The sequence below is a fragment of the Petaurus breviceps genome, unplaced genomic scaffold, assembly GCF_028583685.1.
Source record: "Petaurus breviceps papuanus isolate PSGF00001 unplaced genomic scaffold, PetGlider_PUasm1.0 90763, whole genome shotgun sequence".
Classification (NCBI taxonomy): domain Eukaryota; kingdom Metazoa; phylum Chordata; class Mammalia; order Diprotodontia; family Petauridae; genus Petaurus; species Petaurus breviceps.
Window position 1 is genome coordinate 3,011,123 of NW_027187340.1, and position 21,830 is coordinate 3,032,952.

Genomic DNA, 21,830 nt, shown 5'->3' on the forward strand with positions numbered 1-21,830 from the left:
TGCATGAACCACAGGGTTCTGGCCCCAGGGCGGCCCCAACCAGCAGTGGCCAGAGCATACTTTAAGAGTGTGAATCACCAGCATCTGTGGCAGTTTCCAGACTTCTCAAACCATAAACACCAAAGACAAAGTAAAAGATCAGTGCTGAACTCTGTTGGAAAAGGGTGGTACAGAAGAGCACAATCTGGCCCCAGACCCAGGGGTGAGAAGCAGTGGAGGCATGGCCAGCTGCCTGGCGTGGCTGCCTCAGGAGCTCCTGGCCTGCAGATAGTAGGGGGACCAACCTACCAGTCAGAGGGTAATTGCTCTTGCTTTAACCTGCTTGGATCTGGATCGCGGTCTTGGGTGGTGGTCCTAGGGTGTGTGGCCAGTGAGCCAGAGTTTCTGTGGGCTGTACAAAGGGCACCCTCCTCACATTTCTGGCAGTTGCAAAAACCCCAGAGATTTGGGACAAAGCTCTCTGCAATCTGGAAGCAGAGTTCTACCATGGAAAAGAGCTCAAAAGTCAAGTAATTGGCTGGCAATATGAGCAAGCAGAGGAAGCACAAACAGACCATAGAATCCTTTTTTGGGGACAAAAAGGATCAAGGCATGGAGTGGGAAGAAGACAGCAAAGTCAGAACTCCTGCATCAAAAGCCTCCAAGAAAAATATGAACTGATCACAGGCCATGGAAGAACTCAAGAAGGATTTTGAAAATAAAGTAAGAGAATTAGAGGAAAAATTGGGAAGAGAAATGAGAATGATGCAAGAGCATCATAAAAAGCAAATCAATAGATTGCTCAAGGAGACCCAAAAATACACTGAAGAAAAAAAACACCTTTAAAAATAGACGAACTCAAATGGCAAAAGAGGTCTAAAAAGCCAGTGAGGAGAAGAATGCCTTAAAAAGCCAAACTTGCCAGATGGAAAAGGAATTTCAAAAACTCACTGAAAAGAATAACTTCATAATTAGATTGGAGCAACTGGAAGCTAATGACTTTATCAGAAATCAAGATACTATAAAACAGATACAAACAAATGAAAAAATAGAAGGCAATGTGAAATATCTCATTGGAAAAACCACTGACTTGGAAAACAGATCAAGGAGAGATCATTTAAAAATTATTGGACTAGGGGCGGCCAAGTGGCTCAGCGAGTAAGAGCACCGGCTCCAGTGTTGGGATGACCTGGATCAAATCCGGGCTCAGATACTCAGCACCACACCCAGAAATAACTGGCTGTGTAACCTTGAGCAAGTTACTTAACCCCGATTGCTTTAAAAAAAAAAAATTACTGGACTACCTGAAAGCCATGATCAAAAAGAGCCTAGACACCATCTTTCAAGAAATTATTGAGTAAAACTGTCCTCAAGAACCAGAGGGCAAAATAGAAATCAAAATAATTCACTGTTCACCTCTTGAAAAAGATCCCCAAAAGAAAACTCCTAGGAATATTATAGCCAAATTCCAGAGTTCCCAGGTCAAGGAGAAAATACTGAAGCAGTCAGGAAGAAACAATTTGTGTATTGTGGATAACACAAATTCAAGCAGCTTTTACATTAAGGGATCAAAGGGCTTAGAATATGATATTCTGGAGGCCACAGGAGCTATGACTAAATCCAAGAATCACCCACCCACCAAAACTGAGTATAATACTACAGGGGAAAATATGGTCATTCAATGAAATAGAGGATTTTCAAGCATTCTTGATGAAAAAAACCAGAGGTGGACAGAAAATGTGACTTTCAAATACAAAAAGCAAGAGAAGCATGAGAAGGTAAAAAGGAAAAAGAAATAATAAGGAACTTATTAAAGTTGAACTACTTACATTCCTACATGGAAAAATGATCATTGTAACTCATAAGACTTTTCTCAGTATGAGGATAGTTGAAGGGAATATATATGTATATATACATATATATGTATGTATAGAAGGGTATATGTGTATATAAATATATATGTGAGTGTGGGCATATGTATGTTCATGTATATATAGAAAGAGGGCAAAGAATTGAGTTAAATATGAAGAGATGATAGCTAAAAAATATAATTAAGAGGTGAGAAGAATTTATTGGAAGAAGGAGAAAGGGAGAGATAAATTAGTGTAAATTATCTCATATAAAAGAGGCATGAGAAAACTCTTACAATGGAGGGGAAGAGCAGGAAGATGAAAGGGAATGGGACAACCTTATTCTCATTGAATATGACTTAAGGAGGGAATGACATACACATGCAATTGGGTACCTTACAGGAAAATGGGATAAGGAATAAGAGGGGGGATGATAGAAGGGAGGGCAGAATGGAGGAAAGGGTAGTTAGAAGCAAACATTTTTGAAAAGGGACAGGGTCAAAGGAGAAAACAGAATAAATGGGGGGCAGGATAGGATGGAGGGAAATACAGTTAATCTTTCATAATATAAATACTATGGAAATGATTTGGAAAACTACACATGTACAACCTATACTGAATTGCTTATCTTCCCGGGGGGGGGGGGGTGAGGAGGAAAGAAGGGAAAAAAATCTGGAACTCAGTATTTTAAAAACAAATTTTGTTTTTTTACAAGCAACTGGGAAATAAGATATACAGGTATAGAACTCCATCTTGCTCTACTATAAAGTCCTAACTTTTTAGTTAGCGGTCATGGGAGAAGATATAAGAGAGAACAGACTGGGAGAAGGGGTATTCAGTAGGCTTGCTATTTTGGGGTAGGGGTTGGGGAAAGATGGGGAGAAAAAATTTTACCTCAAAATCTTGTGGAAATGAATGTTGAAAACTAAAAATAAACCAATTAAAAAAAAACATTTCTGTATTCTGTCATGATTAGAAAATGTCTGAGATACTGTGCTCAATTCTGAGGCCTTACACTTTAAGGACATTGATCAAGTGGAGTCAAACAGAAGCCGAAGAGAAGTGGCTAATGAAGATATGACTTCAAACACATGAAGGATTAATATACTTTTTTAAAAAGCACAAAACATAGAGATTATTATTAATTTTCACTTGAGTTAAAATTTTAATACAGAGTTATGTTACAAGAGGAGTTAGACAAGATTTGTGTTAGCTAAAAATGAAGTTTATGAACATGTTATCAAATACTAGAAGAAACGACTGAAATTGTGAAACTTCTGCTCTGGAGGTCTTTTAAATTAAATGATTCTTTTTTAAGGTTGGGTTATGGCTCTTACTAAAGTCAAATGATCACTCAAGGCTCTTCCATTCCCATGATCACGAAATTCTAGTGGAGCTAGGTGTTTTATAGAAGAAAGGTGATCTATGTTTGCAAAGTAAACAACAGCTTCTCAGAAGTGTACTGCTGTGGCAGATACACTAAGTGGTCTGCATTGCCATAATTTCCAATTCCTTATTTTAAAATAATTTGTTAAATGAAAGGCTTAAAAAAGCAAAATAAAAATGCTGAAAATACAGATTAATGTAAGTTCTCTGCCTTGGCATTTAAATTTAAAAGTATCCTAAGTGTTTTTGTTTCTACCAAATCTATATAGGTCTTCTTTCTGTAGTACTTTTCACATAATAAGTGTCTTAACAAATATCTGTCAAACTGAATTTTCAGTTTGTAATTTCCCTTCTGACTAGCATTTCACAGCATTTTAAAGATCTAGCCCAGATACCAGCCAAGATGGCGGAGTAGAAGCAGGACCTCCACTGGGCTCCAGCTTCCACCTTTCCCAATCCATGTAAAAGAGGACGCTGTTAAACAAACTTTGGAGCTGCAGAACCCACAAAATGACACAGCGAAGCTAACCTCCCGCTGAGGACAGCCCTGCAGGAATGGCCCAGGAGTAGGGCAGCCCAGCCCCATGTGGAGGCTTTAGCCCCAGGGTGGGCCTGACCAGTCACCAGCTGTAAAGACCCCAGATCAGCAGCAGCTGTGGCTGTTTCCAGAATTGTCAACACATAAATGCGAAGGACAAAGTGATAGGTCAGTGCAGTCTGGACTTTGGGACCCAGTAAGTGGGAGTGCGTGGCTTTTGCCCCCAGGGCAAGAAGCCACTAAGACTCCCTGCACAGCCAGCCAGCACCACGTGGCAGCATCAGCTCCATGCCTGCAGAGTGTAGGGGGTCCAAGCACGAGTCTGAGAGGTAATCGCTCTTGCTTTAACCTGCTTGGATCTGGATTGCAGTCTAGGGTGGAGGCCCTGGAGTGTGTGTCCAGCTGGGCAGAGCGTGTGGAGACCTCAGAGAGGGCACCCATCTCATACCTTCCAGCAGTTGAAAAAACCCCAGCGTTTGGGACAAAAGCTCCCCTGTCTGGTGGCAGAGTCCTACTGTGGCAAAAAGCCCAGGGGTCAAGTGACTGAGGGGCGACATGACCAGGAAAAGGAAACAAAGCAGACAGAAGATTCCAACATTAGACCCCTATTTTGGGAACAAAAAGGAGCAAAGCATGGAACAGGAGGAAGACAGGGAAGTCAGAACACCTGTACCAAAAGCTTCTAAGGAAAATACAAGCTGGTTATAGGCCATAGAGGACCTTAAGAAGCACATAAGAGAAGTGGAAGAAAAACTGGGAAGAGAAATGAGAACAATGCAAGAAAATTACGAAATCAGAGTCAACAGCCTGACTGAGGAAAATCATACCTTAAAAAATAAACTAACTCAATTGGCAAAAGAGGCTCAAAAAGGCAATGAGGAGAAGAATGCCTTAAAAAGCTGAATTTGCAAGATGGAAAAAGAATCTCAAAAGCTCAATGAGGAGAATCATTGCTTCAGAATTAGATTGGAGCAAATGGAAGCTAATGACTTTACAAGAAATCAAGATGCTGTTAAACAGATCCAAACAAATGAAAGAATAGAAAGCAATGTGAAATATCTCATGGGAAAAACCACTGACCTGGAAAATAGATCCAGGAGAGATAATTTAAAAATTATTGGACTGCCTGAAAGCCATGACCAAAAATCATCCTCCAGGAAGTTCTCAAAGAAAACTGCCCCGATGTTTTAGAACCAGAGGGCAAAATAGAGGTTGAAAGAATCCACCGATCGCCTCCTGAAAAAGATCCCATGAAGAAAACTCCTAGGAATATTATAGCCAGGTTCCAGAATTCCCAGATTAAGGAGAGAATATTACAAGCAGCCAGGAAGAAACAATTTGAATATTGTGGAAACACAATCAGGATAACCCAGGATCTGGCAGCTTATACACTGAGGGATTGAAGGGCTTGGAATATGATGTTCCAGAGGGCAAAGGAGCTGGGATTAAAACCAATAGTCACCTACCCTGCAAAACTGAGTATCATGTTTCAGGGGAAAATAAGGTCATTCAGTGGAATAGAGGACATTCAAGCATTCTTTTTTTTTTTTTATTTTTAAAGCGATCAGAGTTAAGTAACTTGCTCAAGGTTACACGGCCAGTTATTTCTGGGTATGGTGCTGAGTATCTGAGCCCAGATTTGATCCCCAGGTCATCCCGACACTGGAGCTGGTGCTCTTACTCGCTGAGTCACCTGGCCGCCCCTCTTTCAAGCATTCTTGCTGAAAAAAACAGAGGTATATAGAAAATTTGACATTCAGATACAAGAAGCAAGAGAAGCATGAGAAAGTAAACAGGGAAAAGAAATCATAAGGAACTTATCAAAGTTGAACTATTAACATTCCTACATGGAAAAACAATAATTGTGACTTATGAAACTGTTCTCAGTAGTTGAAGGGAATAGAAATATATATATATGAAGGTATATGGACATATAAATATATATGTGAATGTGTGAATATATGTTTACAGGTATACACAGGTAGAGGGCACAGGACCAATCTAACAGGAAGGGGTGATACTTAAAAGGTGAAATTAAGAGGTGAGAGAGGAATATAATGAGTGGAGATGGGGAGAGACAGAATGGGGTAAACTATCTCATATAGAAGAGGCAAGGGAAAATAGTTACAATGGAGGGGAAGAATAGGAAGGCAAAAGGGAACAGGTCAACCTTATTCCCATTGAATTTGGCTTGGGGAGGGAATGAAATACACACTAAATAGGGTATCTCACCCTACAGGAGAGTAGGGGGGAAGGGTATGGGAAGGGGGATGATGGAAGGGAGGGCAGGCTTGGGGGTAAGGGAAGTTGGGAGCACCCCCTTTTGAAAAGGGACAGGATCAAAGTAGAGAATAAAACAAGTGGGAGGTGGGAAAGGAGGGAGGGAAATATAGTCAGTCTTTTACAATATATCTACTATGTTATTGTTTTGCATTAGCCACACATGTACAACCTATACTGAACTGCTTATCTTCCCAGTAAGGGTGGGTGACAAAGGAGGAAGGAAATGAATCTGGAATTCAAACTTTTAAAATCAAATACTCAAATATATATATATACATATATACTATTATTAATATTATTTTACATGTAATTGGGAAATAAAATATCCAGGCACTGGGGCACAGAGATCCCTTGGAAAAGTCAAAAGGGGTATGGGAGAAAATATGGTAAAGAGCAGATTGGAGGAGGGGATATCCTGTGGGACTGCTACTTTGGGGTGGTGGTTAGGGGAAAAATGGGGAGAAAATTTGTAACTCAAAATCTTGTGAAAATGAATGATGTAAATCAGAAGTTAATAAAGCATTTGAAAAAAAAAAAGATCTAGTCCAACCTCCTTTTATAGATGTAGTCACTAAGGTTTAAAAAAGTTAAGCATCTTTTCCAAGGTCACATACATAATTAGCAACAGATCTAGAACTCTGGTTTTCTCTACCTTTTCTTGCATATAGATTGTTAGTACTAATAAACCACTTTCCTGTATGTGTAAATTTATTTAAGGTGTAAATAAGGGATCTTATTTTAACCTCCCAACTACTGGGATACCCCTACCTCCCATACCCAATCCATTCAAGGTATAGATATAGGTAAGGAAACTGGAATGACCGTGTCAGAGACAACAGACAGCAGTTTCCTAAACTGAAATTTAGGCATAGAATGGTGGATAGAATACTGGGCTTAGCGTCAGGAAGATTCCTCTTATGAGTTCAAATTCAACCTCAGACACTTACTAGCTGTCTGATTCTGGGGCACAGTCACTTAACTCTGTTTGTGTCTCAGCTGCTCATCTATAAAATGAGCTAGAAAAGGAAATGGCAAACCACTCCAGTATCTTTGCCAAGAAAACCCCAAATGAGTTCATGAAGAGTCAGGCATGACTGAAAAACGACTGAACCAACAAACCTCAATCTTAAATCCTCAAATTCCTTTTCATGTGCACATCTATAATGTTTCCTGCTTTAACTATGTAATTAAAGTCCCATTCAGCAATATTTATCCTACTATTCATTCACATAGAATAGATTTTGATCAAGAATATTTTACTGGACCTTTTTAGGTCTCTAAAATTTCTTTGTAATGCTTCAGATAAACCAAAACAAAACCCAAAAAACATTTAATGTTTATCCAATGTACTTTCTATCAATTCTTTATTCCTACTGATAAGAGGAACTGGAAGGTCCAAATATCTATTCTTAAATGTCTTGGGTAAGTATATGACAATGAATATGACGTAAATAGAGCACTGGCCCTGGAGTCAGGAGGACCTGGGTTCGGATTCGGCCTCAGACACTTAACACAAAAAACAGCCGTGTGACCTTGGGCAAGTCACTTAACCTCAATTGCCCTCCCAAAAAAAGGCAAAAAAAAATAGATAAGTATATGACAACTAAGATAGCAAAATCAAAGAAAAACTTGTGCTACTTAAAATACAGATTTTGGGTAATAAGTAGAGTTGTGCGGTATAGAGATTTTAAAGATACACTAATGGAACTTTAAAGTATCTTTTCTCTATGAGGAACTGGTTTACAAAAAGATGAAAATGCATGTCCAAAAGCACTCTTTCCACTGTACCATACTTATGTATGCTTACATTTTAAGAAATATAGCAGTCTTATCCATTACTTATTACCTTATAGAAATTAGTTAACCCAAACTAAAAGTTAATAACTGATTTTTTTTAACATGTTTGTGAACTGAATGAATTTGTAATGGCTACTTTTAACACAAATAAATGTTGGCAGAATTCCAGACTAGATCATGTGTCCTTCCTAACACTACTTAAAAACAATTATGCTCACAGAAAAAGAATAAAAAAATCTTCACATTATAACCATCTTTAATATTTTAAACAAAAATTTACTTAATAGTACTAAATATATACCTGGCAGAATTCACGTGTAACTTGAATTTCATAAGGCAAACAACTTATCGCATCCACTTTTCATGGCAAGGATACTGAAAAACAAAATGGTTTTGAAATGTTAAAAAAAAATAGACTGAAACACTAGGGGAGAAACAAACTATAAATACCTAGAACAACCATGAAATATGGTTGACAACTACGTTATTTCTAGAAAACAAACCAATCAAACACCCTGCCAACAATACTGGAATTTATGATCTATCATTGAGGATTTTCATAGTCTTTTGGTCCCCAAGACAGGAAGACATCACTTATGAATGCCTAGTATTAAAAACAAAAGGTTGCTCTGGAGAAACTGGTGGTGAGTAAAAGCAGAACCCTGGAAGAACAGGGGTTAGAGAAATTGATAAGTGGTTTCTTAGATGAAAATTCTCTCTTTTAGATCTCCCAAGAGTATAGGACTGCAGATTTAGAGCTGGAAAATGCCTTCAATTCTTTCTTTTTTACAGATGTGGAAAAAGTAAGACCCAGAGAGGTTAAGTGATTTAAAGGTCATATAGAAAAGGGACAAAATCAGGATGTGAACTCAGATTCCAGTATTGGAGCCAATGCTCTTTCTACTGTATGATGGTGCTTCTCTTCACTTTTATCTGCTTACATTTTAAGAAATATAACAGTCTTATTTATTAATGGATTAAAGTAACTAAACTAACTATATACATGAGGGATTGCTCAAATAAGGCTCCGTGGGCTAAAATGCATATTAGAAGAGTTCTGAATCTATGTCTGACTGGTGGGATATCAGAGATGTTGGAAAAAGGAGGGATTTTTGACCAGATGATCATTCCCAAGTGTTCTATGCCAACTGCTAATGCTAACATTTCTTCTTCCTGTCATAACAGGAAACCAGGGTCCAAAACTGGGTTCCCGCATTTGGTCATCTTCCAAAAACATTGCCAACTGTTGATTTAATCTAACATTTTATTATGTATTTGTACAAAACCACAAATGATCACGGTTTTATGAAAGCTTTATGATTATTAATTTAAATTATGCTTAATAATAAGTTCTTTTAGGGACAGCTTTCTTATTCTATAGTGTAGGGAGCAGGAATAGTTAAAGGAAAGGACACTGGCTTTGGAAGCAAAACAAAACTGGGTTCAAATGTTAATTATGCTATTATTATTAGTTGTATAACCTTAAAAAAGATACTTAATTTCTAAGTCTGTTTCTTCATTTGTCAAAGAGAATATTCATATAACTAAAAACACATGTTAAATTAATTAAAGGAAACTGCTACAACATGAGAAGACGAAACCTAACAGACTATCATGAGGATAACCCATAACTCAAGTATTATTATTATATGACACTCAGTTGAATGACAGTAACAAAATATCATCTGGTCCATTATATATCAGGATCATATGATCTACAAGTAGAAAGAGCTTTGAAAAACCATATAGTTCAATTATCTCCTTTTACAGATAAAATCAAAAACTCTGGAAAGTCAAGACCAATGTCACACAGGTACTAAGCAATTTGAGATTCCTATCCTCTGACTACAAATCTAATTAGATTTCAATCAAATACAGAGATTATGAAAATAAGTAACATGACAGGCTTTTAAAAATCCTTAAGGAAATTTTTAAAAATTCATTCATTATTAAAAATTTCAAAAGAAGGAAAGAATAAAATATTCATAAGAGTAAAGTGAGCAAAAGCACTTCTTACTAGGAAACTGTATTGTAATACATTATTTTTATGCATAGCACTCTATATAACAGGCAGCTAGGGAGCACAGTGGATAGAGCGCTGGGCCTGGAGTCAGAAAGACTACTCTTTCTGAGCTCAAATCCTGCCTAAGATACTTAATAGCTGTATGACCCTTGTCAAGTCACTTAATCTTGTTTGCCTCCATTTCCTCATCTGTAAAATGAGGTGGAAAAGGAAATGGTAAACTATTCTAGTATCTTTGCTAAGAAAACTCCAAATGGGGTCACAAGTTGGACACAAATAAAAAAGGACTGAACAACAAAACCGCTACAGAACCACTAAAAAATAAGTATTTTTTACCACTGCATAGAATCTAAGACAGAGTTTTGGGGACTAGAAAGTACCTCTGATAGCTAAACTGCCTTTGCATAATAGAACTAAAAACAAAAATCAGTGAGCAGAAACATTGTACACAGTAATGGCCACATTATGCAATGACTAACTGATAGACTTAGCTCTTCTCAACAATATAAGGAACTAAGACAACTCCAAAAGACTCATGCTGAAAAATGCTATCCACATGCAGAGAAAGAACTATTATGACTTTGGAATGCAGATGGAAGTATACTATTTGGTCTTTGTTTTGCCATTTTGTTTCTTCTTTCTTGTGGTTCCTCCCATTGGTTCTAATCCTTCTTTATAACATGATTAATGTGAAAATGTTTAATATGAATGTTTATGTAGAGCCTATATCTGACTGCATGCTGTCTTGGGGAGGGCAGGCAGGAAGGGAGAAGAAGAAAATGTAAAACTCAAAATCTTATGGAAGTGAATGCTGAAAACTAAAAATAATTTTTTAAAAAAAGAAAAAATTCAAACTATAAAAAAAGACAAAAACTAAAAATGTGCACTCTTGCTTCAGTACTCACATGCATGTGTGTGTATGTACATAAACACTATAAACAAAAATGGCCTGAAGTAAGGATTTGAGAACAAGGTAGAGCAGAAAAATGGTGATGGGAGAGAAAGACATTTCAAAGTAGGCCATGGAGCGGAGAGAGACAATTATTATCTTGCTATCAGAATGCTAATTAGAATTACTATGTATGGGGGAAAAAATGCCCACACAGTTAAAATCTAGACGTTAACTTGAATCTTTTCTCTTCAAAATATCTCAGTCCCAAAGTGAGGGTTTTTTAACACTCCTATATGTAAGAAGTTTTTGTGAAGCAGTTTTTTTTTTAATTTAATAAATATATATTGGGGTGGCTAGGTGGCACAGTGAATAGAGCGCCAGCCCTGGAGTCAGGAAGACCTGAGTTCATAACCAGCCTCAGACACTTAACACAAAAAAAACACTAGCCGTGTGACCTTGTGGGCAAGTCACTTAATCCCAACTGCCCTCCAAAAAGCAAAAAAATAAATCTATATTGACATTTTCTTTTTTACAACATCCATATCTCCCAGTAATCCCTTTTAAGAAAAAATGAAATGAAGAGTTCTGCAACACCAACACATTGAAGCCTGACAACGTATGCAGAGCTCCATAACCATAAGAAGTGAATGGAGAAGGGCGGCCAGGTAGCACAGTGAGTAAGAGCACCGACCCCAGAATTGGGATGACCTGGGATCGAATCCAGGCTCAGACACTTAGCACCTACCCAGAAACACCTGGCCATGTAACCTTGAGCAAGTTACTTAACCCCAATTGCTTTAAAAAAAAAAGTGAATGGAGGCAACTTCTATCTTTTCTTTGAGGCCAACTTTCACCATCATAATTTCAAAGCACTAAGTTTCAACTGTTGTGGCAGCTAAGTGGTTCAGTGGATAGAGTGTTAGGCCTGAAGTCAGGAAGCCCTGAACTTAAATCATGCCTCAGACACTTACTAGATGTGTAACCCTAGGCAAGACACTTAAACTCTCTCAGTCTCAGTTTTCTCATCTGTAAAATCAGAACAATAGCAAGTACTTCAAGGGTTGCTTTGAGGATCAAATGAGTTAGCATATGTTTTTTTTTACCAACTTTTATTATTATTATTATTAATAACTGACATTTACATAGTGCCCATTATGTGCCAGGCATTATGTTATTATTGTTGTAAATGGAAACATTTATATATTGTCATAGTCAATGTTTAGATTTTTTTTACTTGGTTCTGCTTAATTCACTTTACATAAGTTAATGTCTTCCCATGCTTCCCTTATTCATATACATTCATTATAGTTATCATTTCTAATAGCACAGTAATATTCCATTACATTCTTATTCCACAACTTGTATATTTCCCAAACATCCAACTTCCCCCAAATGGCATTCCCCAAGTTGAATGGTATCTATTTTATTTCCAGTTCTTTGCTACTATAAAAATCATTTCTATAAATATGTTGGTGCATATGGGGGTGTTTTTGTCATTGACCTCATTGAAACATAGGATTTTTCTATACCGCTAGTTGCAAAATTCTACTGCCAAATACAAAATCTTTTACTTGTCAAACCAAAAACTTAATTTTAAAAGTTATACTTTATACTTCATTGTCTGACACATCTATTTCAGTTACAGATATAGGAAAATCAATGATCCATATTTATGTGATTAAGAAAACTAAAGTACACGTTTCCATTTTGGTGACAGAGAGCCAGAGGTATGTTGTGAAATAAAATCAGTGAAGTTATCACTTGTATAAATTTAAAGGATTCTGATAAAGCATTTAGATCTACTGCCAAGAAATCCTGTGCTGTCCTCAGTGCTTAATGTAGGATCATAGAACTGTAAAACCGAAAGAGACCTTAGGAATCTAGTAAAGGGAACCGAAAACCAAGTTTGTGGCAGAGTTGGGGAAAGGTAGCATTTAAACAGTAGACAGAGTGCCAGAGAAGGGAGGTCTACATCTGAAGCCCAGCTTTGCCCTTTACTATATAGGTGGACCCTGGTAAATAACTTTAACCTCCTTGTGCCATAGTTTTCTCATATTGTAAGATCAGTGGGGAGTTGGACTAAATGATCACTGAGGTCCCTTCTAGCTCTAAATCTGTCACCTGAGGAACCAGATCTCCTGACCATGAATGCAGTTTTCCCTGTTTTCCCAGTTTCCCCATGTTGCCTGGTTACAGAGACATATCTAGAAATCCCTTTTTTCTTTTACACAGATCCCCTTTAAAATCTAAGATTTCCAGTTACCTGCCAGGCTGACCTATATAGTTAAACACATTCTCAAATAAGAGTTTAAATTTCAGGTAAAACTTCAAGTACATTACCTTATTCTTAACAATAACTAAGATACTTATGTGGAAAAATAAACATTTTCATCAATAATGAAGTAAACAATGGTGGAAAAGGAAAACAATGACCTAAGGTAAAAATGTGTTAACTTTGCACTTGATACAGTCATTTGGAAGAGACTGCATTGGGGAGTGGAGTCAAGATGGGAAAGTAGAAGCAGGACCTCCACTGGGCTCCGGCTTCCACCTTCCCCAATCCATGTAAAAAGGGGACTCTAAACAAACTTTGGAGCTTCAGAACCCACAAAATGACACAGAGAAGCTAACCTCCCCCTGAGAACAACCCAGCAGGAATCAGCCAGCACAGTGCTTGAGGAGCCAAGCCCAGCCCCACGGAGAGGCTTTGGCCCCATGGTGGGCCTGACCAGCCCCAGCCAGAGGGATTCCTGATCAGCAGCAGCTGTGGCCATTTCCAGATTTATCAACACATAGATGCAAAGGACAAAGTGAGAGGTCAGTGCTGTCTAGATTTTGGGACCCAGTAAGTGGGAGTGTGCTCAGATGCCGGCACAGCGAGCCAGAGCCACGCGGCAGCATCACCTCCTAACCTGCTGAGTGTAGGGGGACCAAGCACTAGTCTAAGGGGTAATCGCTCTTGCTTTAACCTGCTTGGATCTGGATTGCAGTCTAGGGTGGAGGCCCTGGAGTGTGTGTCCAGCTTGCCAGAGCGTGTAGAAGCCTCAGAGAGGGCACCCATCTAATACCTCCAGCAGCTGAGAACACCCCACCATTTGGGACAAAAGCTCCGCTGTCTGGTGGCAGAGTCCTACTGTGGCAAAAAGCCCAGGAGTCAAGTGACTGAGGGGGGCGACATGACCAGGCAAAGGAAACAAAGCAGACAGAAGATTCCAACATTAGACTCCTATTTTGGGGACAAAAAAGGAGCAAAGCATGGAACAGGAGGAAGACAGGGAAGTCAGAACTCCTGCACCAAAAGCTTCTAAGGAAAATACAAGATGGTTACAGGGCATAGAGGACCTTAAGAAGCAGATAAGAGAAGTGGAGGAAAAATTGGGAAGAGAAATGAGAACAATGCAAGAAAATTACAAAATCAGAGTCAACAGCCTGAGGAAAATCACACCTTAAAAAATAGGCTAACTCAATTGGCAAAAGAGGCTCAAAAAGGCAATGAGGAGAAGAATGCCTTAAAAAGCCAAATTTGCAAGATGGAAAAAGAATCTCAAAAGCTCACTGAGGAGAATTATTGCTTCAGAATTAGCTTGGAGCAAATGGAAGCTAATGACTTTATAAGAAATCAAGATGCTGTTAAACAGATCCAAACAAATGAAAGAATAGAAGGCAATGTGAAGTATCTCATGGGAAAAAAACACTGACCTGGAAAATAGATCCAGGAGAGATAATTTAAAAATTATTGGACTGCCTGAAAGCCATGACCAAAGTAAGAACCTAGAAATCATCCTCCAGGAAGTTCTCAAAGAAAACTGCCCTGATGTTTTAGTACCAGAGGGCAAAATAGAGGTTGAAAGAATGCACCCATCACCTCCTGAAAAAGACCCCAAAAAGAAAACTCCTAGGAATATTATAGCCAGGTTCCAGAATTCCCAGATTAAGGAGAGAATATTACAAGCAGCCAGGAAGAAACAACTTGAATATTGTGGAAACACAATCAGGATAACCCAGGATCTGGCAGCTTCTACACTGAATGTAGGCTTGGAATATAATGTTCTGGAGGGCAAAGGAGCTAGGATTAAAACCAAGAATCACCTACCCAGCAAAACTGAGTATCATGTTTCAGGGCAAAATATGGTCTTTCAGGGGAAAATATTGTCATTCAGTGGAATAGAGGACTTTCAAACATTCTTGCTGAAAAAACCAGAGGTAAATAGAAAATTTGACATTCAGATACAAGAAGCAAGAGAAGCATGAGAAGGTAAACAGGGAAAAGAAATCATAAGGTACTTATCCAAGTTGAACTATTCAACATTCCTACATGGAAAAACAATAATTGTAACTGATGAAACTTTTCTCAGTAGTTGAAGGGAATAGAAATATATATATGTCTATATATGAGGGTATATGGGCATATAAATATATATGTGAATGTGTGTATATATGTTTACAGGTATACATAGATAGAGGGCACAGGACCAATTTAACAGGAAGGGATGATCCTTAAAAGGTGAAATTAAGAGGTGAGAGAGAAATATAATGAGCGGAGATGGGGAGAGACAGAATGGGGTAAACTATCTCATATAGAAGAGGCAAGGGAAAATGGTTACAATGGAGGGGAAGAATAGGAAGGCAAAAGGGAATGGGTCAACCTTATTTCCAATGAATTTGGCTTGAGGAGGGAATGAAATACACACTAAATAGGGTATCTCACCCTACAGGTGTAATGGGAATGCAAATTTGGAAGATCTTCCCTGCCCCTAGGCTAAAATGCACCTGAAGCCTGGGGAGGGAGGCTTGTTTTTCAATAGATACTTCTTGATTGGCCAGTGAGTCAATAAGGTTGTTACATTCTCTGAGCCAGGAGAAGGCTATATAAGCCCTGATGTGTAGCTTTGTTTTGGGACTCACTTTGAGAAGTGTTCTGTGATTTGATCTGAATTCTGGGAAGCCGTTGTTGAGAGTCCCCCGGCTTTGAAACCCAGATGTTGTTTGGTATGGATGTAATGGTTGCACAGTTTGGAAAGCTGTGTACTTGATCTGTTTCTGTCTTGATAATACTGTCTGTATATTCTGAAGTTCGGGGTGCTGACCTTTTTCCCCTGAACGAGGTAAACGATACATATCTGACTGATTAAAGTAAACTTGTTAACCCATTTTGAGTTGCTTTCCTTTAACAAAGCAGATCGAAGAACCTGTGGTGGCGGGAAACCCTGAGGATGCTTGGGGTGCTTGCTGCTACAAAGGAGAGTAGGGGGGAAGGGGATGAGAGGGGGGATGATGGAAGGGAGGGCAGGCTGTGAGGGAGGGAAGTTGGGAGCACCCACTTTTGAAAAGGGATGGGATCAAAGTAGAGAATAGAACAAGTGGGAGGTGGGATAGGAGGGAGGGAAATATAGTCAGTCTTTTACAATATATCTTCTATGTTATTGTTTTGCATTAGCCACACATGTACAACCTATACTGAACTACTTTATCTTCCCAGTAAGGGTGGGTGACAAGGGAGGAAGGGAATGAATCTGGAATACAAAGTTTTAAAATCAAATGTTTAAATATATATACACACATATATGTACTATTATTAATACTATTTTACATGTAATTGGGAAGTAAGATACAGGCACTGGGGCATAGAAATCCCCTGGAAAAGTCGAAAGGTATATGGGAGAAAATATGGGAGACAGCAGATTGGAGGAGGGGATATCCTGTGGGACTACTATTTTGGGTCGGTGGGTAGGGAAAAAACAGGGAAAAAATTCATAACTCAATCTGGCAGAAATGAATGATGTAAATCAGAAGTTAATAAAGCATTAAAAAAAAGAGACTATCTTGCAGAGAACATATAATAACAAGGATACACATTCAAAAGAGATGGAAGAATAAAAGAAAATGGCAAGTTTCTCAAAATATTTTTTTTCTTTTTTGCTTTTTGGAGGGCAACTGGGGTTAAGTGACTTGCCCAAGGTCACATGGCTAGTTTTTTTGTATGTGTTAAGTGTCTGAGGCCGGATCCGAACCCAGGACCTCCTGACTCCAGGGCCGGTGCTCTATTCACTGCGCCACCTAGCCGCCCCAACTCTCAAAATATTTTTATTGGTAGATGTTTTACTACAGAAAACTCTGCCTTTAAGAAACTAAGTTTTTGAAAACTGAGACAGAAAAGTCATCCAAATGGATTTAAGATAGACATAAACTAGTTGTTATTTCACTTATAAATGGACTCAATGTATTTCTGGTAGTAGGCTTAAGAAAAAATTTCAGAATGTGCTGATAACCCAATACTCAATTGCTTGCTACCAGTTTGTTTCTTCACATTATGAGGTATATCATAATAAAAGAGTGCTACATTCTATTGTAAAATTAATAGGAAATAGAATAAAACTAGGATTATTCTCATGTCAAGAGAGATTCAGTACGTGATTTATAGGCAAAATTTCAAAGAGAGGAGATAGTCTAGTCTACAAGATAGAACTAACTGCTCATGATATTTAGTGAGGTACTAGAAACATAAAATCAAACTAGAGAGGGTAGTTTCCATTCACTCAAACATTCATTTTACCACTACCAAAAAAGTTAAAACTGAAGGCACCTCCTAGTAGGGAAAAGTTGCTCTCAGATTAAGTGGCAACTCTGACCTGTTCTATATTCCTGTTTGGCATAAAAACTGCAAGCACTCAATTTTAAAGCAGTCTTCATATAGTACTTATACTATTGTATAAGCTTTGATTCTATTAAAGTTACAACAGACTTCAGAAATACATTCAGTTAGAGACTCTAGAGTACAACTCCAAAGCCTCATTAGAGTGTGGAAATGTGGCAGGTGTAGAGGAAGCTCAGTCAAGTCCAACATGTGACTTCAGAGTATGGCCCTACAAATGCATCACATCTGATTTCTAGGAGTTGGCTGACCCCACTGGTGATACAAATATTTGGCCACAGCAATCCAGAAAACAAAGTTCAAAATGCTCTCCAATACTATGTGTTTCCCTTTCAATTTTGCAGTTATGGTGGCCAAGCAGGAGAAAATGAGGCAAGTGCTTGTAGAAAACCAGAGTTTTAAAAATACAAATTTAAATGCTAGTATTCAAAATGTGAAAATTTTTGTTCAATGATCAAGGGCATACAGAAATGATTCCTATCAGTCTTAACACTGTCACTATAAAGAAACTCCAAAGATCAAATGCAAAGTTTTTGGAGAACTAAACACTTGGTAAAATTGGGTTTTATCTGATGTCAATGTAACTATAAAAAAAAAGTCATGAGACATTTAATCATCTTATATTGTAGTGCTCATGAGTGTGGTATGGTGCAGTAGATAGTGTTGAACTTGGAGGTGGGAAGCCCAGCTCAAATCCTGCCTCAGACACTGTGTAACACAATTAAGCAAATTGCTTAATTGTTCTGTGCCTCAGTTTCCTCATTTGTAAAAAGGGGATCAGAAAAATAGTATCTATCTCCCATGGTTGTTATGAGAATAAAATTACACACTTGAATGGCACATTGCAAAATCTTAAAGTGTTATGTAATGCTAGTTACTTTTATTATTGTTAAAAATACCACCATAGGGGCGGCCAGGTGGCTCAGCGAGTAAGAACACCGGCTCCAGTGTCCGGATGACCTGGGGATCAAATCTGGGCTCAGATACTTAGCACCACACCCAGTAATAACTGGCCGTGTAACCTTGAACAAGTTACTTAACCCCGATTGCTTTTAAAAAAAAAAAAAGTTTGGGCGGCCAGGTAGCACAAGCGAGTAAGAGCACTGGCCTTACTCGTGTCAGGATGACCTGGGGATTGAATCTGGGCTCAGACACTTAGCACCCACCCGGAAACACCTGGCCGTGTAACCTTGAGCAAGTTACTTAACCCTAATTGCTTAAAAAAAAAAATAGAACCATGAACATAATTAACTTATGTGACAGTAACTGAAAACAAGGTAGCACTGAAAACAGAGAAATTCTACTTAGTAAGTAAGTAAGACCCTCAAAATATTCCAAAACTGTGACTTTAATGAAAAAGTATATGGAAGGGGGGAGGGGACAAATATGGTTCAAAGGCATAAGGAATGAGAAAGCTCAAAACACTACATAAGTTTTATGTCTTTACATCATTAAGTTTCTTTTCTGAAAACAATTTGAAGGTGTTGGATGTGGTGAGCACCAAACAAATAATAAAACTGACTGAATATGGAAATATTCAATATAAGAAATGACTTGTTAATAAATTAAGAAACTACTCCTGAGTCAGCTGTTTGTAAACACTCAGATCACCAATTTGTTAAATATAAAAATACAAAGCTAAAAAAAAAAACCGGAAATGACAAAAATATGATTTGTAATTTTTTAAAAGCTCTATTTAACATTTTTTGGGGGGGCGGAGCCAAGATGGCGGAGTAGAAGCACAACCTTCCCGCAGCTCCGGCTTCCACCTTCCCCAATCCATGTAAAAAGGGGACTCTAAACAAACTTTGGGGCTGCAGAACCCACAAAATGACACAGAGAAGCTAACCTCCATGGGGACAGCCCGGCAGGCCTGCAGGAATCCAGCACAGCGCTCTGGGAGCCGAGCCCAGCCCCACGCCGAGGCTTTAGCCCCAGGGTGGGCCTGACTAGCCACCAGCCAGAGGGACTCCAGATCAGCAGCAGCTGTGGCCGTTTCCAGATTTATCAATACACAGATGCGAAGGACAAGGTGAGAGGCCAGTGCAGTCTGGACTTTGGGACCCAGGAAGTGGGAGTGCGTGGCTTTTACCCCCGGAGCGAGAAACTGCTGTGACGCCAGCACAGCCTGCCAGCGCCACGTGGCAGCTTCAGCTCCTGGCCTGCAGAGTGTAGGGGGACCAAGCACCAGTCTGAGGGGTCATCGCTCTTGCTTTAACCTGCTTGGATCTGGATTGCAGTCTAGGGTGGAGGTCCTGGGGTGTGTGTCCAGCTTGCCAGAGCGTGTGGAGACCTCAGAGAGGGCACCCATCTAATACCTCAGGCAGCTGAGAAAACCCCAGCGTTTGGGACGAAAACTCCGCTGTCTGGTGGCAGAGTCCTACTGTGGCAAAAAGCCCAAAAGTCAAATCATTGAGTGGCAAAATGAGCAGGCAAAGGAAACAAAGCAGACAGAAGATTCCAACATCACACTCCTATTTTGGGGATAAGAAGAAGCAAGGCATGGAACAGGAGGAAAACAGTGAAGTCAGAACTCCTGCACCAAATGCTTCAAAGGAAAATACAAGCTGGTTACAGCCCATAGAGGACCTTAAGAAGCAGATAAGAGAAGTGGAGGAAAAATTGGGAAGAGAAATGAGAACAATGCAAGAAAATTATGAAATGAGAGTCAACAGCCTGACTGAAGAAAATAATACCTTAAAAAACAGACTGACTCAAATGGCAAAGGAGGTTCAAAAAGGCAATTGAGGAGAAGAATGCCTTAAAAAGTCGAATTTGCCAGATGGAAAAAGAATCTCAAAAGCTCACTGAGGAGAATCATTGCTTCAGAATTAGATTGGAGCAAATGGAAGCTAATGACTTTATGAGAAATCAAGATGCTGTTAAACAGATCCAAACAAATGAAAGAATAGAAGGCAATGTGAAATATCTCATGGGAAAAACCACTGACCTGGAAAATAGATCCAGGAGAGATAATTTAAAAATTATTGGACTGCCTGAAAGCCATGACCAAAGTAAGAACCTAGAAATCATCCTCCAGGAAGTTCTCAAAGAAAACTGCCCCGATGTTTTAGAACCAGAGGGCAAAATAGAGGTTGAAAGAATCCACGGATCGCCTCCTGAAAAAGATCCCATGAAGAAAACTCCTAGGAATATTATAGCCAGGTTCCAGAATTCCCAGATTAAGGAGAGAATATTACAAGCAGCCAGGAAGAAACAATTTGAATATTGTGGAAACACAATCAGGATAACCCAGGATCTGGCAACTTCTACACTGAGGGATCGAAGGGCCTGGAATGTGATATTCCGGAGGTCAAGGGAGCTGGGATTAAAACCAAGAGTCACCTACCCAGCAAAACTGAGTATCATGTTTCAGGGGAAAATATGGTCATTCAGTGGAATACAGGACTTTCAAGCATTCTTGCTGAAAAAACCAGAGCTGAATAGAAAATTTGACATTCAGATACAAGAAGCAAGAGAAGCATGAGAAGGTAAACAGGGAAAAGAAATCATAAGGAACTTATCAAAGTTGAACTATTTTTTTTTTGAAGCAATCAGGGTTGAGTGGTTTGTTCGGGGTTGCATGGCCAGTTGTTGTTTCTGGGTGTGGTGCTGAGTGTCTGGGCCCGGATTTGATCTGGGTCATCCCGGCACTGGAGCCGGTGCTCTTTCTTGCTGAGCCACCTGGCCAAAGTTGAACTATTAACATTCCTACATGGAAAAACAATAATTGTAACCTATGAAACTTTTCTCAGTAGTTGAAGGGATTAGAAATATATATATATATATATATATATGTCTTTATATGAGGGTATGCCAGCATATGAACACATATGTGAATGTGTATATATACGTTTACAGGTATACATAGAGGGCACGGGACCAATTTAACAGGAAAGGATGATATTTAAAAGGTGAAATTAAGAGGTGAGAGGAATATAATGAGAGGAGATGGGGAGAGACAGAGTGGGGCAAACTATCTCATACAGAAGAGGCAAGGGAAAATGGTTACAATGGAGGGGAAGAATAGGAAGGCAAAAGGGAATGGGTCAACCTTATTCCTATTGAATCTGGCTTGAGAAGGGAGGGAAATACATACTAAATAGGGGATCTCACCCTCCAGGAGAATAGGGGGGGAAGGGGATGTGAGGGGGGATGATGGAAGGGAGGGCAGGCTGGGGGGGAGGGAAGTTGGAAGCACCCACTTTTGAAAAGGGACAGGATCAAAGTAGAGAACAGAACAAGTGTGAGGTGGGATAGGAGGGAGGGAAATATAGTCAGTCTTTTACAATACATCTTCTATGTTATTGTTTTGCATTAGCCACACATGTACAACCTATACTGAACTGCTTGTCCCCCCAGTGGGGGTGGGTGGCAGGATGGGGAAGGGAATGAATCTGGAATTGAAAGTTTTAAAATCAAATATTCAA

The 21,830-nt window shown here is 39.1% G+C and overlaps 1 protein-coding gene across 2 annotated transcripts in view; it reads right to left on the minus strand.

Moving 5' to 3' along the window:
• The window catches only part of ATF2 (activating transcription factor 2), a 134,697-nt gene that overhangs the window by 104,861 nt on the left and 8,006 nt on the right, over positions 1 to 21,830 (minus strand). For both annotated transcript variants that reach the window (XM_069068449.1, XM_069068448.1), the window contains exon 2: positions 8,135 to 8,208. In XM_069068449.1, the coding sequence (XP_068924550.1) occupies positions 8,135 to 8,166 (32 nt within the window). In that variant the 5' untranslated portion in view covers positions 8,167 to 8,208. The remainder of the gene's footprint in view (positions 1 to 8,134; positions 8,209 to 21,830) is intronic.